This window comes from Canis lupus, chromosome 14 (genome assembly GCF_048164855.1).
Source record: "Canis lupus baileyi chromosome 14, mCanLup2.hap1, whole genome shotgun sequence".
In the NCBI taxonomy this organism is placed as follows: Eukaryota; Metazoa; Chordata; class Mammalia; order Carnivora; family Canidae; genus Canis; species Canis lupus.
This window is the reverse complement of record NC_132851.1, coordinates 23,655,429-23,683,168: the sequence shown is the minus strand read 5'-3', so window position 1 is coordinate 23,683,168 and position 27,740 is coordinate 23,655,429. Positions and strand designations below refer to the sequence as shown.

Genomic DNA, 27,740 nt, shown 5'->3' with positions numbered 1-27,740 from the left:
CAACTTGAGGATTTGATACACACGTATAATTGAAATGATTACCACAATAAGGCTAATTAACATTTCTATCAACTCACATAATTACTGTTGGTGTGTGGGGTGGGGGATGAGAATATTTAAGATCTCTAAGATTCTCTAAGATTCTAAGATAGACAATCTTTAAGATTCTCTTAGCAGCTTTCAAATATATAATATAGCACTGTTAACTACAGTCACCATGCTGTACATTAAGTCTCCAAATCTTATTCAGCTTATAAGTGGATGTTTGTACTCTAGGATTAACAGCTCCCCATCTACCCCATGGCTCTGGCAACCACTTCAGCTTTTTGAGATTCTACATATAAGTAAGATCAAACAGTATTTGTCTTTCTCTTCCTGACTTATTGCACTTAGCATAATGCCTTCAAGTTTCACCATGTTGTCACCAATGACAGGATCTCCTTTTTCGTGTCTGAATAATATTCCACCGCGTGTGTGTACACAGAGAGAAAGAAAGAAAGAAAGAAAGAAAGAAAGAAAGAAAGAAAAGAAAGAAAGAAAGAAAATGGATTTTCTTTATCCATTCATCCACCAATGGACATTTAGGTTGCTTCCATGCCTTGGCTACTGTGAACAATGCTACAGTGAAGTCTCAGAACTTTGAATAAAACCCAATCCTAAGGACAAATGGCACTAAGTATCCTGACATTCTAAGTCCAACAGTTGGAGCCAGCACCTTACTGCAGGGCTTATGGAAAGGCCACAATCAATCCTCCATCCCCTGAATCAAAATAAAGGAAGGAACAAGGGAGAGGAGTTCAGCCAGGAGGGAAGAGCAGTGTTCATGGAGAGAGCCTCTCCCCTCCCTTAAATCACAGCCAGGACTCCAGGAGAATCGTTCACAAAGCCCAGGAGTTCCAGCCACATGGAACTCCTGGCATTTCATTCCCCTATGGATGGTTGTTTGGGCAACAGGCTTGCAAGTTGCCTGGGGCTAAGGAAAAAGCCCTGGAGAGGACACCTTTGAGACAGAGGAGCAGCAAGACAGCTTGCACTGTGTCCAGGGACCTGCAAGGGTGTGCAAGGTTTCCTTGGGTAGACTGAACACTTAGAAGGTACCTAGGCTTGAGCTACCTTTCCCATATCTCATTAAGAGAGGGCATGAGGTGAAGCATGGTCAGGGGAAGAGGTTTCACTGGAGCCTGATCTCCATGCAAGGAAGTGTGTGGGGAGAGACTCCCAAGGGGGCCTTGGAAGGACTTGCTCCCACAGCCCACAGGAGAGCCAGCTTTAGAACCTGCCCCCGGGGGAGGTGACCACAAACCAGTTAGCTAGAGAAGCAGCAACAACCCACGGGGACAGGATGGATACCTCCTCTTGGACTCGGGGAGGAAGAACCTCTGTCTCCTCCCTGTTCCCGCCCTCCCACTCCCACCCTTCACCTAAGCTCCAGAAAGAGGGGCAGCCACGGGGAAACCAGCGGCCCCTGGAGCCACCACCTCCCCCTGCCTTGTAGGGCAGAGAGGAGAGATCAGATCAGAGAGAGACACTATAAAATTAACCTGAGGCTCATATCCTGGAATGAGACTGCTAAGAATTTCTGGAAAGCTGCAGGATTTGGCCTGAAGGTCACCAAAGGAGCCGTTTTAATGAAACCTCAGGAAGAGCCATAATATCATTGGGAACCGATACTAAAAAAAAAATAAAAAAATAAAAAAAAAATATTTTCATAGTGATACCCTGAGCTGAGACTTCCCATTAAGCCCGTTCCAATTTACTCAACATTATTTATCAATGTGTGCCTGGTACTAGGTCTATGAAGTCAAAAAAGGCAACTGCAATTATCATATTTCAAGAGCCCATATATTTAAGGTGGGAGACTCAGACATAGGAACCAACAATTTTACATTCTACAATCAGGTTACACAAGGTTCAGCAGAGACACAATAATACTTAGAACAATCTCTATGTCTCAATTTCCTCATCTATAAAATGGGAATTACAATAGCACCCACATCATAAGATGGTTGGTTGGATTAAATGAGCTATTTTATGCAGAACGGTGCCTGGCACTGAACATTAGTGTTCTATTCAAAGCAACTCATGTTCGACACTGTAGTTATTTTATGTTAAATAGCTAGGCACTGTTCCCAGCATGCTAAATGCTTGATTATCTCAACAAGTCTATGAAACAGATAGTATTTATTATTCCCATTTCACAGAGGAGAGAACTGAGGCACAGAAAGGATAAGCAGTCTGCCCAGGAACACACAACAGAACTGGGATTCAAGCTTAGGCTGTCTAAATCCAGGACCTGCACTCACTGTGCAGCTCGGCAGGGTGACAGGGTGAGGGGGGGTGGTGTTAGAGTGGCCAATTTTGCTGGGTACTTCCGGGAACACACAGGCTAAAGTGGTTTTTTTCCAAAACAGCGACCGATAAAATATAGTCCTAAAATAACTTGCAACAAAGAAGTCTGGCTCTGCCTGAACTTTCTAAAAAACATTCGCATGGATTCTTCATTCCTATTTCAAATTAGAAAAGGCAAAAATTCGGGGCACCTGGGTGACTGAGTGGTTGAGCGTTTGCCTTCGCTCAGGGTGTGATTCTGGGTCCCAGGATCGAGTACCGCATCGGGCTCCCTGCGGAGAGCCTGCTTCTGCCTCAACCTGTCTCTGCCTCGCTCTTTCATGAATAAATAAATAAAATGTTTAAATTAAAAAACCAAAAAGGCAAAAATTCATTCCGAGGGCCCTGGGTGTGCAGATACAAGCTCCCTAGCTGATACAACTGGGGCCACCCTGGCATGTTGATCCTTCAAGCCTGCATCCGGCTCTTCTTGCAGAAAGCTGCATCCTGCCCCTCAGCCAGGTGTCTTGTTTGATTTGGATGCCATGCCCTCCAAAGGGGGAATTTCAGGTCCTCGAAGTATAGCCGGGGCAAGCAATGCTTGCTCTTGGTGTTTATATAACCATCCCAGCTCCAAAACAAGGGATGCTGGCACTCTGTAATTACAGACTTGTTGGCCTGTCGCTGGGGAGAGAAAAACAGGGATAATAGCTCCATCTGCCTGTGGAATTCAAGCTCTCTCTAGAAGCCCAACAAAGCTCCCAGAAAAGGAAGCAGGAGGCTAGATCCCCTAGCACCCCATTCAAAACATCCATTCTTATTAAATAAACAGAATTTGGCTGCTTCTAAACTGAGCGTGACTGTGGCCTTGGAAATGACATCATCACATCTGGGTAGCATTTTGTTAAGAGGAGAGCTCCTTTAAGTTCCCAGCCACATAAATCCGCCCCCCTGAGCATATCAAACATGTTCTTTAATCAAGAACAGCAAGAGTTCAACTTGGGAAGCATAAAAAAAGACATGCTTATTAATCCATACCATGTATCAGGATTCCAGATATCAAAATCTTGCTTCTCTTTTGCACACTAATAAACTGTGAGCTGGTGTCCAGTATTCCCATGGGGAGTTGGTGGTCCGAGCTTTTAATTCTACTGCATTTCATCAATTCTAAAATGAACATCCTTTTCATTCTTTACATCTTTGAATTCAGGCTGCATCTTATAATCCATGGCATCTTAGATTCAGAGAAGCATAGACTGAGACTCATGTATCTCATAAATTCTATTCTGCAATTCCTCTCTGACGGTTCCCCTTCGTCTTCACTGCCTCCTCCAACTAGAGCTGTCAGCATCATTTGCCTGGAAGTCTGCAGGAGGCGCATAACATGTCCCCCCATTGCCAGCTTGCACCCCTCCAACACATCCATCTTACTGCTTCTAGAACATATGTCTAATCATATCTAATCGTTGAATCTGGGAGATAGGTAATTAAAGATTATTTCACTACTTTTTTTCTATTTTTGGCAGGTATCTTGGTCTCAGGCTGCCATAACAAAATCCCCTAGACTGGGACCTTAAACAATAGAAATGCATTTTTCCATAGTTCTGGTGGCTGGGAGTCCAAGATCAATGTCTGGCAGTGTCCAGTTGCCAGTGAGAGCTCTCTTCCGGACTTGCAGACAGCCGTCTTCTTACTGCGGCCTCACATGACAGACAACTGACCTCATTTCATCTGAATTTCCTCCTATCTCCAAATGCAGTCACACTGGGGGGTTTAAGGCTTCAACATATGAATTTCAGGGGAACACAATTAAGTCCACAGCAGTAGGTTTGAAAATATACATAATAGAGATGCCTGGGTGGCTCAGTCAGTTAAGCATCTGACCCTTGATCTAAACTCAGGTCTTGATCTCAGGATTGTGATTTCAAGACCCACATTGGGATCCACACTGAGCGTGGAGAAAAAAATAAAATTCATAACACATCAGTGAGGATTTCCTATTAACAAAGGCTACCTCTCTGTTAGGGGAGGTGAAGGAGGCTGATTTGGATGCACATAGAAGACAGCCATGAAAGGGGACGTTCACTCTTTAACCGCAAAATTACTTGGGGTTGTTTGGGAGTCTGGCAAGAGTTGCTTTTGTTGTTTTTATAATAATTTTTCAAATCACTTCAAGGCATCTCTTTAATACTGGTCTGACATTCAAGCTCACTGTCATGGCAAACATAAAGCCCCTGCCTCCCCAAAACCTCATCCAGAGCCTTATGTGTATCCTCTGTTCCAGCTCCCCCAAAACACATGCAGTCCTTTGAACTAGCCAGCAGCTTAATGCCTCTTTGCATGCACTGTTTTTGCTGTCTGGAATGCTCTTCCCAGCCTTGTAAATTCCTACTCTCCCTATAAGGCCCAGCTCAAAAGTTGCCTCTTCTGTAGAGACTTCTCTGAGCTTCACCTCCCAATTCTTTTTTTTTTTTTAAGATTTTATTTATTTATTCATGAGAGACACAAGGTGAGAGGCAGAGACATAGGAGAAGGAGAAGCAGGCTCCCTGGGGGGAGCATGATGCGGACTCAATCCCAGGACCCCTTGATCACAGTCTGAGCTGAAGACAGATGCTCAACCACTGAGCCACCCAGGTGTTCCTTCGCCTCCCAGTTCTTGAGGCACCATGCTCATGGTTCCACCATAGCACTGATCTGTGTTACAATTATTTGTCTGCAGAGCTGTCCCTCTCAACAGATTAAAGCCTTGAAAATCCATATTATAATTTATCTGTCTTTGTGTCCACAGTGCCTCATTTAGTGACTGCCACATCTTGGTGGTTCATTACATGTATACAGTGTGACTACACATTAATGAAATGGATTTTCTGTTCAAACTGTGTTTGGTGAATTTAATTCCAATCCAGTTGATTGGAAGTAGAACTGAATAAGCTTTTTTATTCTTTTTTTTTTTTAAGATTGTATTTATTTATTTGAGGGAGAGAAAGTGTGTGCACACAGAGAGGAAGAAGGAGAAGCAGACGCCCCACTGAGCAGGGAGCCTGACACAGGTCTCGATCCCAGGGCCCTGATATGATGAGCTGAGATCAAGAGCCACCCAGGTGCCAAAAGAAACTGAATAGGCTTTTGAAAAAAAATTTTAAACTTAAAAAAAGTCTCCTTAACACAATATATAACTAAGTCTGTAGTCACTTTGACTTAAAAAAATAGTCTAGATCTCAGGCACCTGTTGCTCATAATACTCTGGAGTTATTTACGTATTTTTGTATTTATTTATTTATTTGTTTGTTTGTTTATTTATTTATTTGAGAGAGAATGAGAAGGCAAGTCGGGGAAGGGGCAGAGGGAGAGAATATCAAAGCCAACTCCACGCTGAGCTCAGAGCCCAACCCAGGGCTCGATCCCACAACCCATGAGATTAGGACCTGAGCTGAAACCAAGAGCCAGGTTCTTAACTGACTAAGCCACTCAGGTGCCCCTCTGGGGGCACATTTTAAAAAGAAAACAGATTCACTGCCCTCATCCAGGCCTACTGAATGACAATCTCCACAGATAGATTCCCCAAATCTGTAAAATCTTAAAACATCCCTGAGAACACTGATGCAGTCAGTTCAAGGATAGATTTGAGACCTCTGTTTTAGGGAAAAATACAAAAAGTTTAGGTCAATTCATTCATGATACGGTGATGTCAACCAGTGTTTTGGTCTCATATTTACAGTATGACAGACTAACTTTAACATATCATTTACTGGGATCCCTGGGTGGCGCAGCGGTTTGGCGCCTGCCTTTGGCCCAGGGCGCGATCCTGGAGACCCGGGATCGAATCCCACATCGGGCTCCCGGTGCATGGAGCCTGCTTCTCCCTCTGCCTGTGTCTCTGCCTCTCTCTCTCTCTCTCTGTGACTATCATAAATAATAAATAAAAAAAAAACATATCATTTACTTTGAGAACTTGCTGCATCACACTGAGGAGTGAATCAGACATTAGAAACAGGTGTACTGGGATGCCTGGGTGGCTCAGTCAGTTAAGCGTCTGCCTTTGACTCAGGTCATGATCCTGGGGTCCTGGAATGGAGACTGACATTGAGCTCCCTGCTCAGTGGAGAGTCTGCTTCTCATTTTCCCTCTGCCTCTCTCTCTCTCTCTCTCTCTCTCAAATAAAATATTTTTAAAAAAGAAAAAGCCAGGGACACTGACATCATTTATCTGCACTATAAAAATATGAGGAAAACCCAAAGTTAGAAGGCTATGCTAGAAAGAACCTATAGAAGAGAAGACACAGATAAGTAAAGGAGCCACTCCAAACTTCCTACTTTATTATAAGCTCCAGATAAGGGGCAAACCACTCAACCTACACTGGTCTGGATATTTTCCATCTGCTGCTCCAGATCTACTCTCCACCTTCTGTATTCTCTCTGTCGCCTGAGAGTCTGACCCATGTGAACTGCACCTGTGGGTCCCCTGCCTGTAGCTCTGGTTAGATTAGGCCAGGGGAAGAGAGATCTAGGGAGTGAGGCAGAGTACTTACTCCTGCTGACACCTCCCTGACACCTCCCCACAGGCTAGCTGCCTCCCCTTCTTTATAGCTGTCAGCTGACCCTCTCCTGCAGCTTTCTCCCTGGATCTGCTCACACCTTCCTTCCCCTCCCTCCTTTAGGCTTAGGGGCTGTGAAGTTTTCTATTGCTGCTGTAACTAACTACCACCAACCTAGTGGCCTAAAGCAAGAAACTCATTTTATTATAGTTTTCTAAGACAAGAGTTTAAAATGGGTTGGCAGGGAAGCCTGGGTGGCTCAGCGGTTTAGCATTGCCTTTGGCCCAGGGCCCGATCCTGGAGACCCAGGATCGAGTCCCGTGTTGGGCTCCATGCATGGAGCCTGCTTCTCCCTCTACTTGTGTCTCTGCCTCTCTCTCTCTCTCTACCTCTGTGTGTCTCTCATGAATAAATAAAATCTTTTTAAAAAATAAATAAAAATAAAATGGGTTGGCAGGGCTGCATTTCTTCTGGAGGCCTTAGGGGAGAATCCATTTCTTTGCCTTTCCCAGTATCTAGAGGCTGCTCGTGTTCCTTGGCTCTTGGCCCCACACAGCTCCGACCTCTGTTTCCATCATCCTATAGCCTCTGACCATCCAGCCCCCCTCTTATAAGGACTGCTTGGTCCCAGCCACCACATACAGTCTTTGGTCCAGGCCACCTCAACAGAATTTTTATCCTGTCTAGTCCACAGCAGCATATCAGATCACATCATTCATCTATTTAGGACCCCTTGGTGGGTTTCCATCAGACTTCAAATAAAACCTGATTTCTTACTAAGAACACATAATACCCTCCATGGTCTGCTCCTGCCCATCCTTCTGGTCCCATCTCATCCCCCCACCCCTGTTATGCTCCAGCCACACTCATCCTCTTTGAGCCCCTCCAACTTGTCAAGCTTTTTCCCACCTCAAAGCCTTTGTATTGTTCCCCTTCCAAGGTTCTTCTCATCATTAGATCATAAAGGCTACCTACTCCAGGAAGCCTTACTTTCCTACCTCAATGCAAAGTAGGATCTGACCTCCCTTTTCCTGTCCCAGTTCCATTATTCCATATCTCAACCCTTTGGTTATTTCCTTGGTGGCACTTATTATAATTTGTAATGATTTCATTTGTTTCTTTGAGTTTTAAGGTATTCTTTACTAGACTGTAAATTCCAGGAGCACAAGCCTTAAGTCTTGTCTAATACTGTCTTCCTATAGCCATGGAGTCTGACAAAGTACACCCTTAATATGTTTGTTATATGTGGTATATGGCCATTGCTTAGACTCTAGGAGGCAATGGGTAATCAAACCAAGCCTGTAGTCTTTATTGCAGTGTGGGCCAGTTCCTTTCACTTGTTTACCAGCCTTCCAACCTGAGCAACCATAACCATTACTGTATCTCCAGCCCTAAAACGCCACATGAACTATATGCACTGAGTAGAAATCCTCGCCACCACTATTCATTTCAATTCACTAGCTATGGAGAAACACTAAGCAGGGATGAGTAGCGTCACCTACTCAATACTGAAGAACAGCATTATGTTACTTATATGTGTAAATGATAGCACGAATTCATCATGATTCTTATTATGGGCCAGGAACCGTGATAAATCTGTTACATGCATCACCTCATTAATCTTCACAACAGCCCCACGATGCTATAGCATAGCAACAAAGAACATAGGTTCTAGAGTCATACTGATTTGGGTTCAAATGCCAGCTCTGCTTCTCTTGAAAAATCCCTTAATAGCTCTGTGCTTGCATTTCTTCATGGGTGAAATGGGAGTAATGGTTGTTACCACATGTTAGCGTTGTCCAGAGGATTAAATGAGATTGTGTATGTGATGTGCTTCGCTCAGTGCCTGGCACATAGAATTCGTTCCATAAATGCCAGCTGCTTCTTCTTAACTTGCTCTTCTGTGGGACATTTTACAGCCTGCAGCATTCAACTATGCATTGAACACAGAGGGAGAATGAATGATCAGGGCTGAGCTCCTGCCCTTTGGGAGCACACAATCAGAGACAGCTGCAAGCACATTCTTAGAATTCAGAGAAGACAGTAAATGTGTTCCTCCAAATGGCTGTGTTCATTTTATGGTGCAAGCACAGTAAACCTATGTTCTCATTTCCTTTTCCACCAAAATAGCTATCTCTGCTCCCTGAAGAGGCCCTGGATTATTATAGTCCCTTGAATGCCCTGAAATTCTCAGGAGAGAAGGAATGTTTTTTTAAAAAACAGGCACAGCTTGGAGCTAGAAGACAAAAGGTTAAATTCTCTTAAGCTACGACAATGTAACTCATTTCCTGTTTTTCTCAACTGTCTAGACACAGATCTCATAAGCATTAGCCATGAATCCCACCATCATGTTAAAAATAGAAGGTTTAAATATGAAATGCTGTGGTGGAGGAAAGATTGTAGGTTTCTACCTTCATCCACAAAATGACTACTTTGAAACAGGACTTTTTGGCTTTGGTGTCAGCTTTTCCCTAAATTCTGTGAAGCTGTATTTCAATGGCAGGTCTAGAGAACACCTTTTTTCCTAAAGAATATATCTGCCCCTCCATAAAGTGAATGCAATTTTTCCCTCTACGTTTTAAAACCACTTGAAGACAAACTTATGGCAGCTTCTCCTAACAAGGACTGTGGTCACACTTGAAAGTTTTCAGGTTACTGCACAGGCCAACATTTAGTCCCAAATGGATGTGTGCAAGAGAAAATCCATATAGAGTTGACACATTTACTGTTTCTTCTGCTTATATCTTACCCTTCCATAAAGTGTCTGACAAATGTTTTGTTTTGAATATGTAATTTTTTCTGGAAAACACATTTTTTTAAACTCCTGTAATAATTCCTGGGCAGTGTTACTCAAGTGTGGGAGATCTACCATGACAAGTTTCCCAAATCTATTGGACCACAGAGCCCTTTTATCATTAAGCCTTTTAACACCTCCCCAAACAATATTCCATGGAATAGCAGTTTAGAGAACATGAATTGGATACCTCTATGATTCTTTTTTTCTGGTTTCTGGATTATATAAGGCTAGGTCTCTTCCCTAATAACCTCAGCTATCTGATTTGTAACATAAAATCTAGAAGTAAACAAGTACTATTGACTCTGCAGTGCTGTAATGGACCTGTTGTTCTCATTATTGGAGACAGATAGAAGCCTGCCTTACAGATACTCATGCATTTACTTTAGAAGGAATGTATTCATCATGGCTTTTAACATTTGAACAGGCACATACTGAAATAAATGTAGAAGAGTGTGTGTGTGTGTGTGTGTGTTAGTATATGCAAAAAAATTTCCTAGGTCTATCCACTAAAAGGATCAAGAAGCAATGAGCTTCTGTACCACTACCAAGGTCTTGGTTTCAAAATCAATACTCTGATAAAAGGAGCTAATGTTTTTCTGAAAAAAAAGTTTGATTCCAGGACTGGGGCAAGGAAAATATAAGCTGAGCCTAGGGGAAAAAAGGAAGTGCCAAAAAGTAAGTAGGTACTTACAAATGATGGAGCAAGTTTAAAGGATACAGACCAACCTAATTAAGCTCCTAATAGGCAAAGCGGGGACAACTTGAACAAAAAAATAAATAATGATAGTATGAAATTGTGACCCATAAAATAAAATAAATATGCATAAGGCCATCCTAATAGAAAGATATAAATAAGAGAGAAGGAACAACTCTTCCTTACAGAGAAATTACAATTAATAAATGTAGAAGTCATGAAAGATATAGAAAATGCCCAATAAGCAAACATCATGGTAATATCTTCCCATCCCCTATGCCCAACAACTAACAATCACAATAATTTCTGTCCACTGAAATTAAGATAAACTAACATCCAAAGTATCCTTGAATGAGCAAACAAGTAATGAACATACAAAGATGGCAGCAGAGAGAAGGCAGGCAGATGGGAAGAAGGAAGACTTTTTGGCTAGTCAATGGTTAAGAATACGCATGTACCCTCAGCTCTGCAGCTTTCTAACAGTGACCTGGACAACTGGTTATTCTTTCTGACTCTTTCTCCTTAACTGAAAAAAATGAGGTTTAATAAGTGTAGTGGGATGAAGAGTGTACCCCCAAATTCACATCCACTCACAACTTCAGAATGTGACCTTTTTTGGAAAGAGGATCTTTGCAAATGTAAATTATGATAAAGTTATACTGGCTTAGGGAGGGCCCTAAGTCCAATGACTGGTGTCCTAATAAGAAGAGAGAACACACAGAGAAACAGAGAGAAGGCCATGTGACAACAGAGAAAGAGATCGTAGTGATCCAACTGCAAGCTGAGAGACAAACACCAAGGATCACCAGAAACCAATAGCTAGGAAGAGGCAAGGAAGGATTTTTTTTCCCTTGGACCTTCAGAGGAAGGATGACACCTGCTGACACCTTGATTTCAAACGTCCAGTTTCTAGAACTGTGAGAAAATAACTTTCTGTTGTTTTAAGCCATTGAGTTTGTGATCATTTGTTTTGGCAGCCCTAGGAAACTCACAGAGTAAGCAATACAGAAGGCAATGGATAGAAAGGGGCTAGCCAAGGGCAATTAATCATCTTTTAGCCACATCATGGCTCTGCTTTAGTCAGGAGGAAGGAGGAGGAAGGTCTGGCTTGATTACACTGTTTCTTAGCTTGGGATATTTTAGCACTAGTCGGCACACTCCCTGCCATTTCTCTACCCACAACTACTCTGAGTCACTGCCCAGCTATCAGGAACTCTCAAATTCTGTAAAATAGCCTTTGCCACTATCCATTTCAGGAGTGGGAGTGGGATAAGACCCCTCTCAAATAATAATACTACGGAGCAGTAAATATAGATTTGAACCGATCCTTCTATCTCATCAGCCTGAAAAATGTTCTCTGGGCATGAGGTCACTGATGTGGAATTGTGCTCCCCAAAAAGATAGGTTGAAGCCCTAACTTCCAATCCCTCAGAATGTCATCTTATCTGGAATTAGGGTCATTGCAGATATGATTACTTTAGGATGGGATCATGCTGGAGTAGGGTGGAGGCCCTTAACCCAATGACTGGTGTACTTATACAAAGAACCAGTCAGAAACACAGAGAGAGAGGACAACAGTGTGACTCTAGAGACTGAGACTGGAGTGATACACCTACAAGCCAAGGAATGCAGACACCAGATGCTAGAAAAGGCCAGAAATTATTCTCTCCTGCCAGTTTCACAGGGAGCATGGCCCTAATGATACCTTGATTTCAGAATTCTCGCTTCTCAGAACTGTGAGAATACATTTTTGTAGTTGTTGAAGATGTATTTATTTTAGAGAGAGACAAAGAGTGCAGGAGCAGAGTGAGGGGCTGAAGAAGAGAGAGAATCTCAAGGAGACTCCCCACTGAGCACAGAACATGATGCAGGGCTCGACACAGGGCTCGATCCCAGGACCCCCGAGAAATCAAGAGTTGGTCGCTTAATTGAATGAGCCATCCAGGCACCCTTGCTGTTTTGAGCCAGTTTGTGGTGCTTTGTTTTGCAGGCCTGGGAAACATATATAATTGCTTTAACAAGGCTGTTTGGGCAGGTGGTGTGCCCTGCTCTCCAAAAGTTTGCATTATGAAATAAGTGGATACAGGCAGCATAGGGATTCTTGTAAGTGTCTATGGTGGTTATTCTCTATTTACACATACCCTCCTCTGTTTTACACAGTTCTCTGTGCCCTGCAGGGCTGATTCTAAGGAATGCAGTATCCAAGCTCCCTTGTCCTTAGCTTCTGGTTGGGTCTGGCGAATGAAAGACAACTGGTAATGTGAGGGTAAAAGACATGAGGTTGGAGATTTCTCTCTCCCTGCCTCAGTGTTCTGGCAATGTCTTCATCTCTCTACTACTACAGTTCCTATTGGGCACCCCTGCCCACTTTCACCCTACCTCTTCAACTCTCTCTGAGCTCCATAATTTCCTCCTTTTTCTCCTTCCTTGGGGTGAGAACTTCCTTCTGCTGCCAGTCCCTGAGAGCCTCAACATTCCTATTGGTTCCCTCTATTGCTGCTTACTATAGAATGCATATTTGTATCCCCTCAAAATTCATATGTTGTGGCTCTAACCCACAATTTGATGGAATTTGGAGGTGAGGCACCTAGGAGGTAAACAGGTATAGAAGAGATCATGAAAATAAGGTCCCCATGACGGCAGGAGTTACTTTTAAGAAGAAAGACTAGAGCTATCCCTCTCCACGTGAGAATAAAGAAAGAAGGCAATCAGCTATACGCCAGGAAGAAAGCCATCATCAGGAACCAGTTGGCCAACACCTTGATCCCGGACTTTCCAGCCTCTAGAGCTGTGAGAAATAAATGTCTATTGTTTAAGCCACCCAGCTTGTGGTACTTTTTTTAGAACCACTCAAACTAAAACACTGTCCCACCTGGATATATAGCCCCTTTATTAAGTCCTCTTCAAAATGCTAGGTAAATATGCCTTAGATTTCCTTCCAAGATCCTAAGACAGTAGCTGTGTGGCAAAACCAAAGAGATATAGACCACATGACCAAAGCTAGACTGTATGATGACAACTCAAAACTGCAGTTGTCCCTCCTGGACACTGGATTCTTAATAACAGTAACTAATTGGTTATGAATTGCAAGGGTCCATTCAAGTCCAACCAATCCAGAGAACTACCTTTGATGATAATTGAAGAAGTGGCTTAACTCTAGGTTCTAGGAAGATCACAAAATAATGCACTAAAAATTACCAAACCCAACATTCTAAAAAATACATGCCCAACTCTCCTCAAAATTGTCAAGATCACAAAAAAACAAAGAGAGACTGAGAAACTATCACAGACCAGAGGAGACTAGAGACATGACAACTGAATGCATTGTAGTATCCTAAATTGAACTGTAGAACAGAAAAAGGACATTGATGGAGAAAAACTGGTGAAATCCAAATAAAAGTCTAGAGTTTACTTAATGGTAATGTACCAATATTGGTTTCTTGGTTTTGACAAATGTATCATGATAATATAAGATGTTAACATCCGGAGAAATTGAAAGTGGGTAAGGGATATATGGGAACTCTGTAACTTCTCTGTAGATCCAAAATATTACAAAAGTAAAAAGTTTATTTTAAAAAATGATTAGCCCTACATTATAGAGTGAGAACTATATGCAGGACAAGGGACAGTTCTTGTAAGCATAAGTAATTTGTTTACAACCAGGACTATTACAAACTGGGTTCCTTATATAAATTTGATATGCCTCTCCAATGATATTAAAAACCCTTCAAACAGGCTGGGAGAGGTTGTGCTGAGAGAAGAGTCAATGCAAAAGATACTCCAGTCACACATGCAGACCCACTCCATTAGGAAGAAATAAAACACCCAAACAAGAAACTGCAAAACAAAGCATTACCTTCACTACTACACAATTGCTATTGTTCAGCCCAAAAGAAGGTGCTATTGAATGTCTCAGTGGCTTGCAAAAGCAGTATCTCTTTTTACCCTATTTTCTGTGTTTCTTGAATGGAGCACTTAGGTTACTGAAATGACAAAACCTTAGGTTTCAACCAAAGTGGAATGCCCCTGGGGAGGTGCAAAGAAACAGCCCTACAGGGAGAGCCTTCAGATGGAACACTGACTCTTTCAGACATCTAGACATAATCCTCGGTCTTTAAGGCCTCATTCCTTTTATTCTCCAAGCTATGGAGTGTCCTTCTCATCAGGTATCAGTCAGTCCACAGCAAAGGGCAGTGGACACAGAGAGTTTCTGGGGGTCATTAGGAATAAGCTCACATGGGTCCTTAAGGGCATGGAAAGCATTGCACAGTCCCCTATGCCTCTCCAAAATCCTAGGAGAGCAAGGGAAAGCACACACATTATTGTTGATGTCTGCTAACAGAAAATGAAATTCTACACAGAAATGTACGCTATTATTAGAGCAAGTGTCAATAGCAGGGACTTGCTCTAATGCACATCTGGATTCCCTTGGCCTGGTTAGTGCCGCTATAGCAGGCACTCAATAATCACTTGCGTAGTGAATTAATCAATCAACAGCTGCCCCAAGCATTGATGACATTGTAACAAAAGGTATTACTAGGTCTGCATCCAATAGTCTCAAAGTTTATTCACATTTTTGTACTTTTACTTTGACCTCTCTGCCTCATTCGAAAAATCATTATATACCCCCAAATCTACCTTACAAAGAATAAGACTGTAACTATAAACTGTAACATTTTTCCATCTATAAAAAAATAATAATATTTGATGATCTTTGACAAGATTGCCAATATCACTTAATGGAAAAAGAACAGTCTCTTCACAAATGGTGTTGGTGTTAGTGCTTAGATGTCTACAAGCAAGAGATTTAAGTTGAACCCTTATCTTATACCATATACAAAAAATAACTCAAAATAGAATAAATACTTAAATATAAGACCTAAAACTGTAAAACTCCTAGAAGAAAACACAAGGGAAAACTTTACGCCATTGGACTTAGCAATGGCTTCTTGGATACAACACTAAAAGCGCATGCCACAAAAGCAAAAATAGACAAATGAGACTACATCAAACTTAAAAATGTCTGTGCATCAAAAGACACAATCAACAAATGAAATGCAATGGACAGGAGAAAATATCTGCAAATCATTTATCTGAGAAGTAGTTAATAACCAGAATATATAACGAACTCCAACAATTCAACAACAAAACAATCAAATAACCTGATTTTAAAATGGACAGAAGTCTTAAACGTGTAAATTGCCCTGGGTAACATTGACATTATGGTCAACTAATATTCGATAAAGGAGGAAAGACTATCCATTGGAAGAAAGACAGTCTCTTCAATAAATGGTGCTGGGAAAATTGGACATCCACATGCAGAAGAATGAAACTAGACCACTCTCTTTCACCATACACAAAGATAAACTCAAAATGGATGAAAGATCTAAATGTGAGACAAGATTCCATCAAAATCCTAGAGGAGAACACAGGCAACACCCTTTGTGAACTCTGCCACAGTAACTTCTTGCAAGATACATCCACGAAGGCAAAAGAAACAAAAGCAAGAATGAACTAGTGGGACTTCATCAAGATAAGAAGCTTTTGCACAGCAAAGGATACAGTCAACAAAACTAAAAGACAACCTACAGAATGGGAGAAGATATTTGCAAATGACGTATCAGATAAAGGGCTAGTTTCCAAGATCTATAAAGAACTTATTAAACTCAACACCAAAGAAACAAACAATCCAATCATGAAATGGGCAAAAGACATGAACAGAAATCTCACAGAGGAAGACCTAGACATGGCCAACATGCACATGAGAAAATGCTCTGCATCACTTGCCATCAGGGAAATACAAATCAAATCCACAATGAGATACCACCTCACACCAGTGAGAATGGGGAAAATTAACAAGGCAGGAAACCACAAATGTTGGAGAGGATGCGGAGTAAAGGGAACCCTCTTACACTGTTGGTGGGAATGTGAACTGGTGCAGCCACTCTGGAAAACTGTGTGGAGGTTCCTCAAAGAGTTAAAAATAGACCTGCCCTACAACCCAGCAATTGCACTGTTGGGGATTTACCCCAAAGATACAGATGCAATGAAACGCCGGGACACCTGCACCCCAATGTTTCTAGCAGCAATGTCCACAATAGCCAAACTGTGGAAGGAGCCTTGGTGTCCATAGAAAGATGAATGGATAAAGAAGATGTGGTTTGCAATGGAATATTCCTCAGCCATTAGAAACGACAAATACCCACCATTTGCTTCAACGTGGATGGAACTGGAGGGTATTATGCTGAGTGAAGTAAGTCAATCAGAGAAGGACAAACATTATATGTTCTCATTCATTTGGGGAATATAAATAATAGTGAAAGGGAATATAAGGGAAAGGAGAAGAAATGTGTGGGAAATATCAGAAAGGGAGACAGAACATAAAGACTCCTAACTCTGGGAAACGAACTAGGGGTGGAAAGCGGGGGGTGGGGATGAATGGGTGACGGGCACTGAGGGGGCACTTGACGGGATGAGCACTGGGTGTTATTCTGTATGTTGGCAAATTGAACACCAATAAAAAATAAATTTATTATTTAAAAAAATAATAAAATAAAATGGACAGAAGTCAATGCTGAAAGCCTTCAGGGAGCAAAGGGGGAAAAAAAGAGGAAAAAAAAGAAAAGAAAGAAAAGAAGTAAGGAAAGTAGACAAAGGATTTAAATAGACATATCTCTAAAGATGATATACAAATGGCAACCAACATATGAAAAGATGCTCAACAGCACTAATCACCAGGGAAATGCAAGACAAAATCGCAATAAGAAATCACCTCACATCCATTAGGAGGGCCAATACTAAAAAACAGAAAAACAAACAAAAAACCCAGAAAATAAGAGGTGTTGCTAAGAATGTGGAAAAATTGGAATTCTTGTCCACTGTTAGTGTGATTGTAAAATGGCATTACCACTATGGAAAACGGTATGGAGGTTCCCAAAAAATTAAAAATAGGAATAACATGCAACCCAGAAATCCTACTTCTGAATATATATACAAAAGAATTGAAACCAGATAACTCAAAGAGTTATCTGCACACCCACATTCATAGCAGCACTATTCACAATAGCCAAGAGATCAACCAAATATCCATCAACAGATGAGTAGATAACCAAAATGTGGTGTATACATACCATGGAATACTATTCGGCCTTAAAAAGGGAAGGAAATCCTGTTAAGTGCTACACAATACCAATGAACCTCAAAGACATCATGCTAAAAGTAAAATAAACCAGTCACAAAAAGACAAATACTACTCGCTTCCACTTATATGAGGTATCTAAAGTAGTCAAACTCAGAAACGATTAATAAAATGGTGGCCACCCAGAGCCCAGGGTGGAAGGTATGTATTTTCTTCTGTGGCTGAAGAATTTGTTTTGCAAGATAAAAAAGTTCTGCAGATCTGTTTCAAACCATGGAATCGTACACTTAAAACTGGTTAAGATAATCGATTTTGTGTTCTATAAAACACATGCATACATAAATTTTTAATTCATTGATACTTGGCAGGGGAAGAGGCCTATTTCCTACCCTGCTGCCTTGTTGGGAGGCCACTCCAGCATCTTTGTCTCCCAAGGTCCTTTCTCACCTCATCTCTCAACCTCATGGCCACCTCCTTGTTCCTGGTCCCTTGCTTCATGTGTCATCCCTAACTTAGAGCTCTGAACCTGTCTCTTGTATTCACTGATGCTCTGGCCTTCATCCACTTCTTTCATTCCTGCCTGCAAAAATCCTATAGAATTTGGTTCAGGAAAGTGGTCCAGGAAAGCCCTCGAAGCTGCACATGAATAGCCAGTGATTAATTTATAAAATCACACCTTTAGCAATATTCTATACTCCAGATATTAATGCCAAGTGTAAAGAGATGGATAAAACATCTAATGCAAAAATTTTCATATTATAAAAGCACTTTAAAAATTATTCCAGGGGCACCAGGTCATAGTCCTGGAGTTCTGGGATCAAGTCCCAAGTTGGGCTCCCTGCTAAGCAGGGAACCTGTTTCTCCCTCTCCCTCTGCCTCTTCCCCCCACTCATGCTCACTCTATCTCAAATAAGTAAGTAAAAACTTTAAAAAAGTATTCCAAATATCAAATAGCATTTAAACATCATCACATTAACAATCTTACAATATTATCCTGTACCACTGAATATGTGATAAAACTTTCGTACAGTATCCGGTGGGAATATAAATTGGTAGGAACCTTTAGAAAAGCAATTTGGTGAGGTGCCTGGGTGGCTCAGTCAATGAAGTGCCTTTAGCTTAGGTCATGATCTTGGGGTCCTGAGATCGGGCCTCATACCTGGCTTCCTGCTCATTGGGGAGCCTGCTTCTCCCTTTCCTCTGCTTTTCCCCCTGCTCATGCTCTCTCTCTCTCTCTTTCTCTCTTTTCTCTCTCTCAGAAAAATAAATGAAATCATAAATAAATAAATAAATAAATAAATAAATAAATAAATAAATAAAAATTAAAAAACAGAAAATCAATTTGGCAATATGTTTTCAAAACTATAAAAATATCCATGCCTTTTGACCTATTAACCCCATTGCCAGGAATTTGCTCTAGAGAAATTATAGTATATAAGGAAAAAGTTTATGTACAGTTTATTTCCAAGTTATTTCTATACCACTGTGTGGACATCATCAAAACACACTTTTTCATTTTTCTCCCACCATCCCTTTAAAATTTGTTCAGTTTAGGGGGGGGGTTTAATTGGAAGAAGAAAGGAGGCTGTACTTGATCACAGGACCCTTCCAGCTCAGGTCACTTTCAAGTAATGACATGCTAATGGTCACAGCAAGTCACAAACAAGGTCATAATAGAGAAATCTGATGTGTTACAACGTTCATTATATTAAACAATAATCCCGGCTTCATTCAAAGATTTCTCCCACTTCTCAGCTAGAGCTATCACCAGCTCAGTGAGAGCTGCAAGGGAAAGCAGGGGCTCATATGCAGTCAACTTCTCTCTCCTACCATTCCTTCACATTTCCTCCCCTGCTCACTGGCTGCTGTTTTGAATGCCATGTCAAAATGGGTGGAAGGCAAAGAGGTTAAGTCGTTATGTCTGGAAATACTCTAACTGGCTTGTAACAGGTACTGTTGTAAGCTGACTTCGTGCTCACTGGGCTTTGGGGCTCTATAAAACTGCTCTCCCGTGTGGCACGCCTCATGGGATCTTTGGAGATCCCCATCTCTGGGGACCTCTCTAGTTTGAGTTCTCAGGACAAGGGAGAAGCAATCCATCCCAGCTGCCACTGCCTCCTCTGCCCTGGTCCCTGGCACGCCTCTCCACTCGGACTTCATCGTTGGAAGTGCTCACCCTCCTGGAGTGGGTCCTCTTGGCCAGGACTTAAATGACTCCTGCCCAGAACAGATAAGCAAACTGTGGGTGGGTATACAATGGCATATTACTAAAATACAAAAGAGAATGAACATCAATACATGCAACAACAGGATGGAACTCCAGGATACTATGCCCAGTGGAAAAAGTCAATCTCAAAAAGTTACATACTGCATGATACTATTATATAACACCCTTGAAATGATAAGATTCCAGTGATGGAGATAATAGATCGGTGGCTGTGGGCGGTAGGGGGTGAATGTGTAGGTGTAGCATTAGGGAGTTTCTTCTTAGTAATGGAGCAATTATGTACCCTGATTGCAGTGGTGATCACACAAACCTAGGCATGTGATACAATTGTATAGTAATACACGCACAGCACAGCTCATATATGCATTGATGGAACCCAAGTAAAGTCTGTAACTTAGTTCATAGTATTATACAATGTCATGTCAATTCCCTAGTCTTGCAAATGCACTATGGTTATGTAAGATGATATCACTGGGGAAAACAGGGTGGAGGGCACATGAGAACTCTATTTTTGCAGTTTGTGCATCTTAAATAATTTTTTAAAGTTTTTTTAAAAAAAGGCTCTGGCCCAGTTCCCTCTTCCCAAGGGGCCCACCTTTGAGCCCAGGAAACATTCTCTCATCCTTTACCCTAACAGAGCCTGGGAGGGCAGTTCTCTCTGGCCCCAACTGTGGAAAATACATTTCAAGCTCTATCTGGTCCTAAGGAAGCCCCCATCATATACTTTGGAAGAAGGCCTTTCCCCTGGGGAGTGAGGGAGGAGTCACAGCATGCAATGTACCCCCACCAAGCTGACTGCTTGCTTATTCAATCTGGCTGCAGGGGTCAAGGACTTAGCCAATGTTGTGCCCAAGATTGCGAATCTGAGAAACCACCAAGGAGCCGACACCAATGCAAACACACGAGGGTTTATTTACAAGCTCGAGCTTGGGTCCAAGTGTACCCGACACAGCGGACCAGGGACTTGGACCCCGAGACTAAGAGGCGTAGCAGCTTTATAGGGGCCAGTGGCCCATGGGATACGCAGAAAGTTGCACAGTTATGGCGGTCCCCATGCAGGTGGCCAATTGAATTACATCTTACCTTATAGTATCCATTTGAGCTGGCCTATTACTTTGGTCAGAATTGGCACGTGCAGTTTTGGCGGGCACAAAGCAGGGTTACATTGTTATGAGCCGATTTCAAATTAGGGTGTGCCCAGCGGCTTGACTAGGGTGGGGCAGCGCCTTAAGCAATAAGCAGGTTATGTGGGGGTCACACAGGAGGTGGCAGGTGCAGCACAAAATGGAATCAGTCCTGCTTTGCTTGTCCAGGGGTAGGGGATTTTTGTTAAATTTCCTGGGTCCCACAGCCAACAGGTTCATGAGAATTCCCCTGGTGTGGTGGATGCTCTAGTCTCCGCCCAGCCCTCCTCTCAGGACTGAAGCCCTCATTCCCACTCTGAGTCTCCCTGAAAACTGCTTTAAGTTGAAGACAGCATCGCACCCATGTCCCCTTGTGTCATGTCCCCTTCCAGGGGCAATTTGCATCCAGTGACTGGTCCACACAGAGGCATAAAGAGCCGGCCTCCTTGCTTCAAAAGGGGACACCTCTGTACGACTATCTCCGCTTCAGAGCTAGTGGAGGAGCAGCTGAGGCCTTTACAATGACAGCATCAAAGTGCTACTCCCTCTGCCCACTCTCGCTTCTTTCATTCCCCCACAGGTGGTGATCCCCAAGCACTGCCCAATGAACCTCTATACACAAATCTCCAGGGGCTCTTGGGTGCTAAGTTGTTAAGTGTCTGCCTTCAGCTCAGGGCATGATCCCCGGATCCTGGGATCTAGTCCCACATCGGGCTCCCCACGGGAAGCCTGCTTCTCCCTCTACCTATGTCTCTGCCTTTCTCTGCAGTCTCTCATGAATAAATAAATAAAATCTTTAAAAAAAACAAAACAAAAACAAACCTCCATCACAGATCTTTCCTGGAGAACTGACCTTTGACACTTGGTGAATTCCATACATGATGGTCAGCCTCACCCTCATTTTGAAATCTAGTATCTATCGAATTGGTGCCTAAGTCAAAAGCGAAAATGGAAAAGTCCCACAGAGCACATTATACTTGTAATAGGAATAACCAAGGAGAGATTTATTAAGAAATTGTGGCAAATCTGCTCCAGGAAATATTAAATAGCCAGTAAAAATTATGGACATTTTGAAGTACAATATTCTGGAAAAATGACCATGATCTAATATCAAGAGAATACAATGTTAATGCTGGATGGTGGCAGGGGAGAGGGAGGAAGCACTTAAGGACATCTTGGGAATATTTGGAGAAATGTGAATATAGAATGTGGATTACATAATATCACTGCATCAGTGTTAAGCTTCCTGGACATGAAAATAATATTGCGATTATGCAGAAAAATGACTTTGATGTTAGGAAATCCTGCTGTAGTATTTATAGTCAAAGTCTCCTGATATCTGCAACTTGCTTTCAAATGGTTCAGCAAACAATTGTGAGCAACAGAGAAAGAAAGAGAAAAGGAGAACTCTTTTCCTGCAAAGAGCAAGAATACTCTCTGCAGTGATCTTATTTCATTCTTGTGCCAAATGCTCCACCTTGTGTACCAAGAGAGCAGAATGCATTCATCAAAATGAACTCTAAACCTCCTCTGTGTGATGGGAAAGCAAGACCCCAAGACTTTTAGAGAAGGCAGTCAAAGGACAGCACATTTTAGTACACCCTCTCCCAACCTGCAACCAATAGTATAGCTCCTATCTCCCATTTGCTCTGCATGGTGTCAAAACTGGAGTTTCAGTTCTGGTGGAGGGAAGGCATAGTTGGCAAAGGGTGGGGAGGAGGGTACCTTGCCTGTGAAGGTCATGGGCTCTAGAGTCAAATAGCCCCGGGAATGAATCCCACTTTGTCCACCTCCTAGCTGAGTGACCTCTGTGAACATCAGCTTCCTCATCTGTGAAGAAGAGATGAAAACAGCCCTTGTAATCAGAGGAGGGATAGATAGGATTAAATGAGATAATGCAGACCAAGACATAGCCTAGGCCCACCACTTGGTTAGAGTCCAGGGGCCCTGGGTGGCTCAGTCGATTAAGTGTCCAACTCTTGATTTCAGCTCAGGTCATGATTTCAGGGTCCTGGGATTGAGCCCCACATGGGGTTCCCCACTCAGCAGGGAGTCTGCTTGAGATTCTCTCCCTGCACTCTTTCACTCATATTCTCTCTAATAAATAAAATCTTTAAAAAAGAGAGAGTCCAGGGGCACCTGGGTAGCTCATTTGGTTAAGCATCTGCCTTCATCTCAGTTCATGATCTTGGGGTCCTGGGATCGAGCCCCACATCAGGCTCTCTGCTCCTCGGGGAGTCTGCTTCTCCCTCTGCCTCTGCTCCTCCCCACTACCTGCTCATGTGCTTGTATACTCTTTCTCTGGGTCTCAAATAAACTCTTTTAAAAATGAAAAAATTTACTTAAAAAGAGTCCAGTATTAATCAAATATCATGACCTATTAACCTCTTCTTGAGGAGGCTTCCAGGAGAGTTCCTTGGAAGTTCTACTGGCTTGTAGAGCATAGTTTGAAAAATACTTCCCTAGGGTAACTATTTGTAGACTTTAATCCTTGGTGAGAATCCATCTGATGTTTTTCCTACAAAACTATGCTTACTAATACCATATTGAAACAAGAAATAAATAAGAAAAAAACTCCCTTTCAGGGATACATACACTGAAAAAGGGCTATTTCACTAGTAATGTTTCCTCATAAGTGATTTCCAAGAAAATGGACATTTTTGAGTTCTCTGCCAGTTTTTCTGCTCATCATCATGGCTCCTCTGCGTCTTCTGCTTTTGAAACTCTAATCATTGTCTCCTCCAAGGCACATCACTCTCATGTTCCAGGTCAAGATGCCTGCAGAGTCTCTTTCATGCTCCCCACGGTCATGCACCCAACTGTCTACTCTTCCTCCTTCCACTCTCTTCCTCTTGCTCTATTTCTTCCTTTCAACAAATCCTCATGGAGCATCTGTTATCTAAAGGGCACAGTTCTTGCTGGTCTTGGGTATAAAAATCTCAAGACCATAGTTCCTGCCTTTTAGGAGTTTATATTAGAGTCTACTAGGCCAGACTCTAGTAGGAAACCCAGACATGTAAAAAAGGCCCAGGGAGGCATTACAGCAGATACTAGATATGGTCTAGCAGAAAACAACATCAGAATCCCACTGGGCTCAGGAGACCTGGATTAAAATCCTAGATATGTAGGGACACCTGGGTGGCTCAGTGGTTGAGCGTCTACCTTTGGCTCAGGGCAGGGATTGAGTCCTGCATCGAGCTCCCTGCAGGGAGCTCTTTAAAATAAATAAAATCTTAAAAAAAAAAAAGAAAAAGAAAACCTAGATATGCTACAGACTGGATTTGTGAGCTTGAACAAGTGAAATCATGTCTCTGAGCCTAAATAGTATCACCTGTTAACTGCCTTAGATTGGGTTCTCCCAAGGTCGGCCTTGAGATGGGGACTGGGGTACAGGTAGTTTATCTGAGAAAGGATCCTAGGAAACATCAGTGAGGAGTGGGGAGGTGAGTCCGGAGAGGCAAGGAAGCAGGTTACTGAGCAGGTGCCAAGCAGGTGTGCCTAGTGGGCAGGTGGGAACCAACACTGCTTGGGATCCCAGGAAACCTGTAGCACCTCACTCGAGTTGTACCCTCTGAGGAACAAGAAAGCTGAAGCATCAGCTGAGAATCGGCTGCTGAAGACTCTTCCAGGGTGTATTAACTCTTCCACACTTCCAGCCAAGCATGTTAGGACCATGGAAAGCCTCTCATGGACACACAGGGGCTTCACTTAGGTGAGGAAGAGTAAGGGAAGATGGGAACTATTGGGGCGGTAGGGATTGACAACATCTGCTGTGACTTCTGGAAGAATTGTTTGGGCAGACAATGGTAGACCATGAAAGCCCTGAGCAGGGTAGCTGGCAGAGCATTAAATACACCAGAATGTGATAGCAGCATGAAGTACCTCCTCAATGACCCATTCCCGCGTGATAGAGCACGCTAACCATGTTATTCTCCACTTGCTTCCTTTTCAACCTTCAATGAATACAAACTCTACCAAATCATTGGAAAGAAATCACCTAGATCCATCCTTCCATGCCCATGCCACCCCTTCCCTAGTCCTGACACCATCAGTTTGCATGTGGAGGCCTTCTCCTACTGGTCCCCCCTCTTCCTCACCCCTCTGCCAACCCCAACCTGTCAACCCCAGTCTATGGACACTCCACAAAGTGCTAATCTTCCCACAGCCCTTTGCTGTTTAACAGCTTGCCACCAGAGCTCCTTTCTCCTACAAGATTAAGCCCTAAATCCCAACCTGTGGTTCGAGACAGGCCACCCCCATTACTTCCCCAGATTTTTGCTTCTATAATCCACCCTGCTTCTCAGAGAACGATGCCCTAATTTTGCCTTTGGGTTTATTCCAATGTGCCTGCATCTTCATTTTATGAGGGAGTAATTCTGGAGTCAGACCCTGGTTCAAATCTACTAAGAAGGGTTTGTGTCTTTGCATGAGTTCATGGGCCTTGTGAGCCTTTCTGTACCCAAAGTGCAGCTCAAGCCATAGGCAGCACAGAAATACATCCTTTACCAGCACACAAAACAAAGTGCTCCTCAGCTGCTTGGAGGTCTCACCTTCACTCCTGACACCAAAATCAAAGGTTAGAGCCGTTGAACACGGGGCTAAACGAAGTATAATGGAAAAACAATTGGGGGCAGTTTCCTCATTCCTCAGGCTCTCACCATGTGAACTTTCCCTCCACGTTCCCTAAGTGTGCATCACACATCCTGACTTTTCCCACTGTGGCTCAAAGCAACTTTCACAATAGAGAGCACCTGAAGCTATAGCTGTTAAAAGTTGTGTTTTAAAAAAAAAAAAAAAAAAAGTTATATGGATACATGTGTAAGTGATGGAAAGCGTAGGTTTTTTTTTTTTTTATTTTAAATCTGTTTCTAACAAGTGACATATTCACAGAGATCACAACTCTTAAAACCAAAAAAGGGTGTACAATGAAGTTTCCCTCCCTCCCCAACAACCCCAGCCACCTGGTTCTCCACTCCAGAGGCAACCAATATTACCAGCTTCTTTTGGATAGTGCATATTCTTTTAGATATCCTGTACAAATACAAGCAAATATATATTTTTCTCTTTTAAAACGCACTGTTTCACTTGCTTTGTAAACTTAACTTTATTAAATATCTCACTGAGGCAAAAGAATGTAACATAAGAGTGAACATAACAGAATAAAAACATCCCCACTCAGCTTGAGGAAGAACCTTGCTCGTTTATTTTTACAGCTTCATAATATTTTCCACTACAGCTGGATTACAATTCAGTCAGTCCCCAGTGAATGGGCCTACAGGTGGATTCCAGGTGGGGTTGTTATCCATGTGTACAGTGAATAACCTTGTATTTGGAAGATAAATCCCTACATGGGGAATTACTAAGTCAGAGTATTTTTATAGGTCATTTTTAAAGATAAATATCCAGGTTACCATCCATACAGGTTGAACCAAATTGACTTGCCTTTAAGTTTCCAAGATGCCTAGAAGTCCAACAGGTGGCAAAGTCATTAAATGATAGATCCAAGAGGATGGGAAAGCAAAAGGATCCCTTTAAAATGAGATTAAGAAAAAGACAGGGCACATATTAGGCATGAAGTAAGTGTTAGCAATTTAAAACACTTTACCTTTCAGAGTATAAAAACTTTTCTCTCTCTCTCTCTCACACACACAATCTCAAAATAACCATAAGTGAAGCAATAAGGGCCCAGAGAGGTTAAGTGACTTCCTCAAGGTAACACAGCAAGTGATGAACAAAAAGCACAGCTGTGATGGGGACTAAGGACTGAAACCTAAATTTTTCTTGTATGCTGAGTGCAGGAACTAGGCCTCCCCCACACCTGGCCTTAAAGAGATCACAACAGTTCTGCATCCTGTGGGCCTTGAGTGGAGAGTGACTCACCCATCACCCATGATTCTAGAAATGGTGTGTGCCAGAACAGTGTGACTGTATTAACATTTTGCCCCTCAATTTCTTTCCAATATTCTTCCCAGAAATTGCTCTAAAACTCCAGGGCCCCATGGAAACCTCAGGAAAGCCTGCCTGTTGACTCTACGTGAATTTCAGCTGTGACTGCTCCCTTGATAACAAATGGATATTACTAAAAGCCTGGCCCCAACAGATGCCTGCTGTAGCTCATGGCCAGAGCCACATTATCTGTGGCTGAGAGGGTGAAGGAGATAGCCCATTCTGGTGCCAGGCTGTGTGCGGTCAGCTCAGAGGAGAGGGGGACACCACCTGAGGCCCCACTGTTACAGCCAGATGCAGGACAAGGTGTTTTTCAAGTACATTTGTGGAGGGAGGACTCCACTGAGAGTATAGTATGGGTGATGCTCATAAAATCACCTCTCAACCGTCCTGGCCACCTGAAGAAGTCATCTGTGACATGCCCTCCAGACAGAGGTGAAAGAGGAAGGCCTGGAGCCCAGAGTCTGTGAAAGAAAGCTATGTGGCCAAGGACCACATGATCTAAAAAGGAACAGAACCTAGTTGGAGCAAGGAATCCAAAGACCAAGAATTTAGCAGCACCTTCCTGGCATTTTATCCAGAAACCAGTGGTTGGGTGGCTTGATCTTCCAGACCCTGCTGGCGACAGGAATTGTTCCTTCGTGAAACAGTCGAGGAATACTTACTTGCTGGGTACCTACCAGGCCAGACACTGTTGGCGTTGAGTAAGGCAGAGCCAGCACCCACAGTCTGGGGAAGGGAGATAGCAAACAGGCTCTTAAATAAATATATACACAAGGTCATTTCCATTAGCGACAACAGCTATGAAGGAAAGAAGTGATGAAATGATGTGACCTCGCCTGGTCAGGCAGCTTGGATTAGCAGACTCGGAGCTGGGACCTAAATATCAGGGAGCAGTCAGCCCAGAGAAGACACAGGAAGGAAGGGGCAAGTCAGAGCAAGCAGAATGT

General features: G+C 42.7%; 1 protein-coding gene across 6 annotated transcripts in view; it reads right to left on the bottom strand.

Annotated features, from left to right (window-relative positions):
* The window catches only part of NTAQ1 (N-terminal glutamine amidase 1), a 226,724-nt gene that overhangs the window by 135,850 nt on the left and 63,134 nt on the right, over positions 1 to 27,740 (bottom strand). The window contains exons 6-8 of one of the 6 annotated variants that reach the window (XM_072774390.1): positions 27,471 to 27,519; positions 26,287 to 26,373; positions 25,679 to 25,875 (exon numbers count right to left, since the gene is read on the bottom strand). The exons of 2 other annotated variants lie outside the window; for them this stretch is intronic. In XM_072774390.1, the coding sequence (XP_072630491.1) occupies positions 26,289 to 26,373; positions 27,471 to 27,519 (134 nt within the window). In that variant the 3' untranslated portion in view covers positions 25,679 to 25,875; positions 26,287 to 26,288. Of the gene's footprint in view, positions 1 to 1,820; positions 8,798 to 25,678; positions 25,876 to 26,024; positions 26,374 to 27,455; positions 27,520 to 27,740 lie in introns of those variants that run through there. 3 more of the 6 variants (XM_072774393.1, XM_072774395.1, XM_072774394.1) reach the window with 3 other exon arrangements.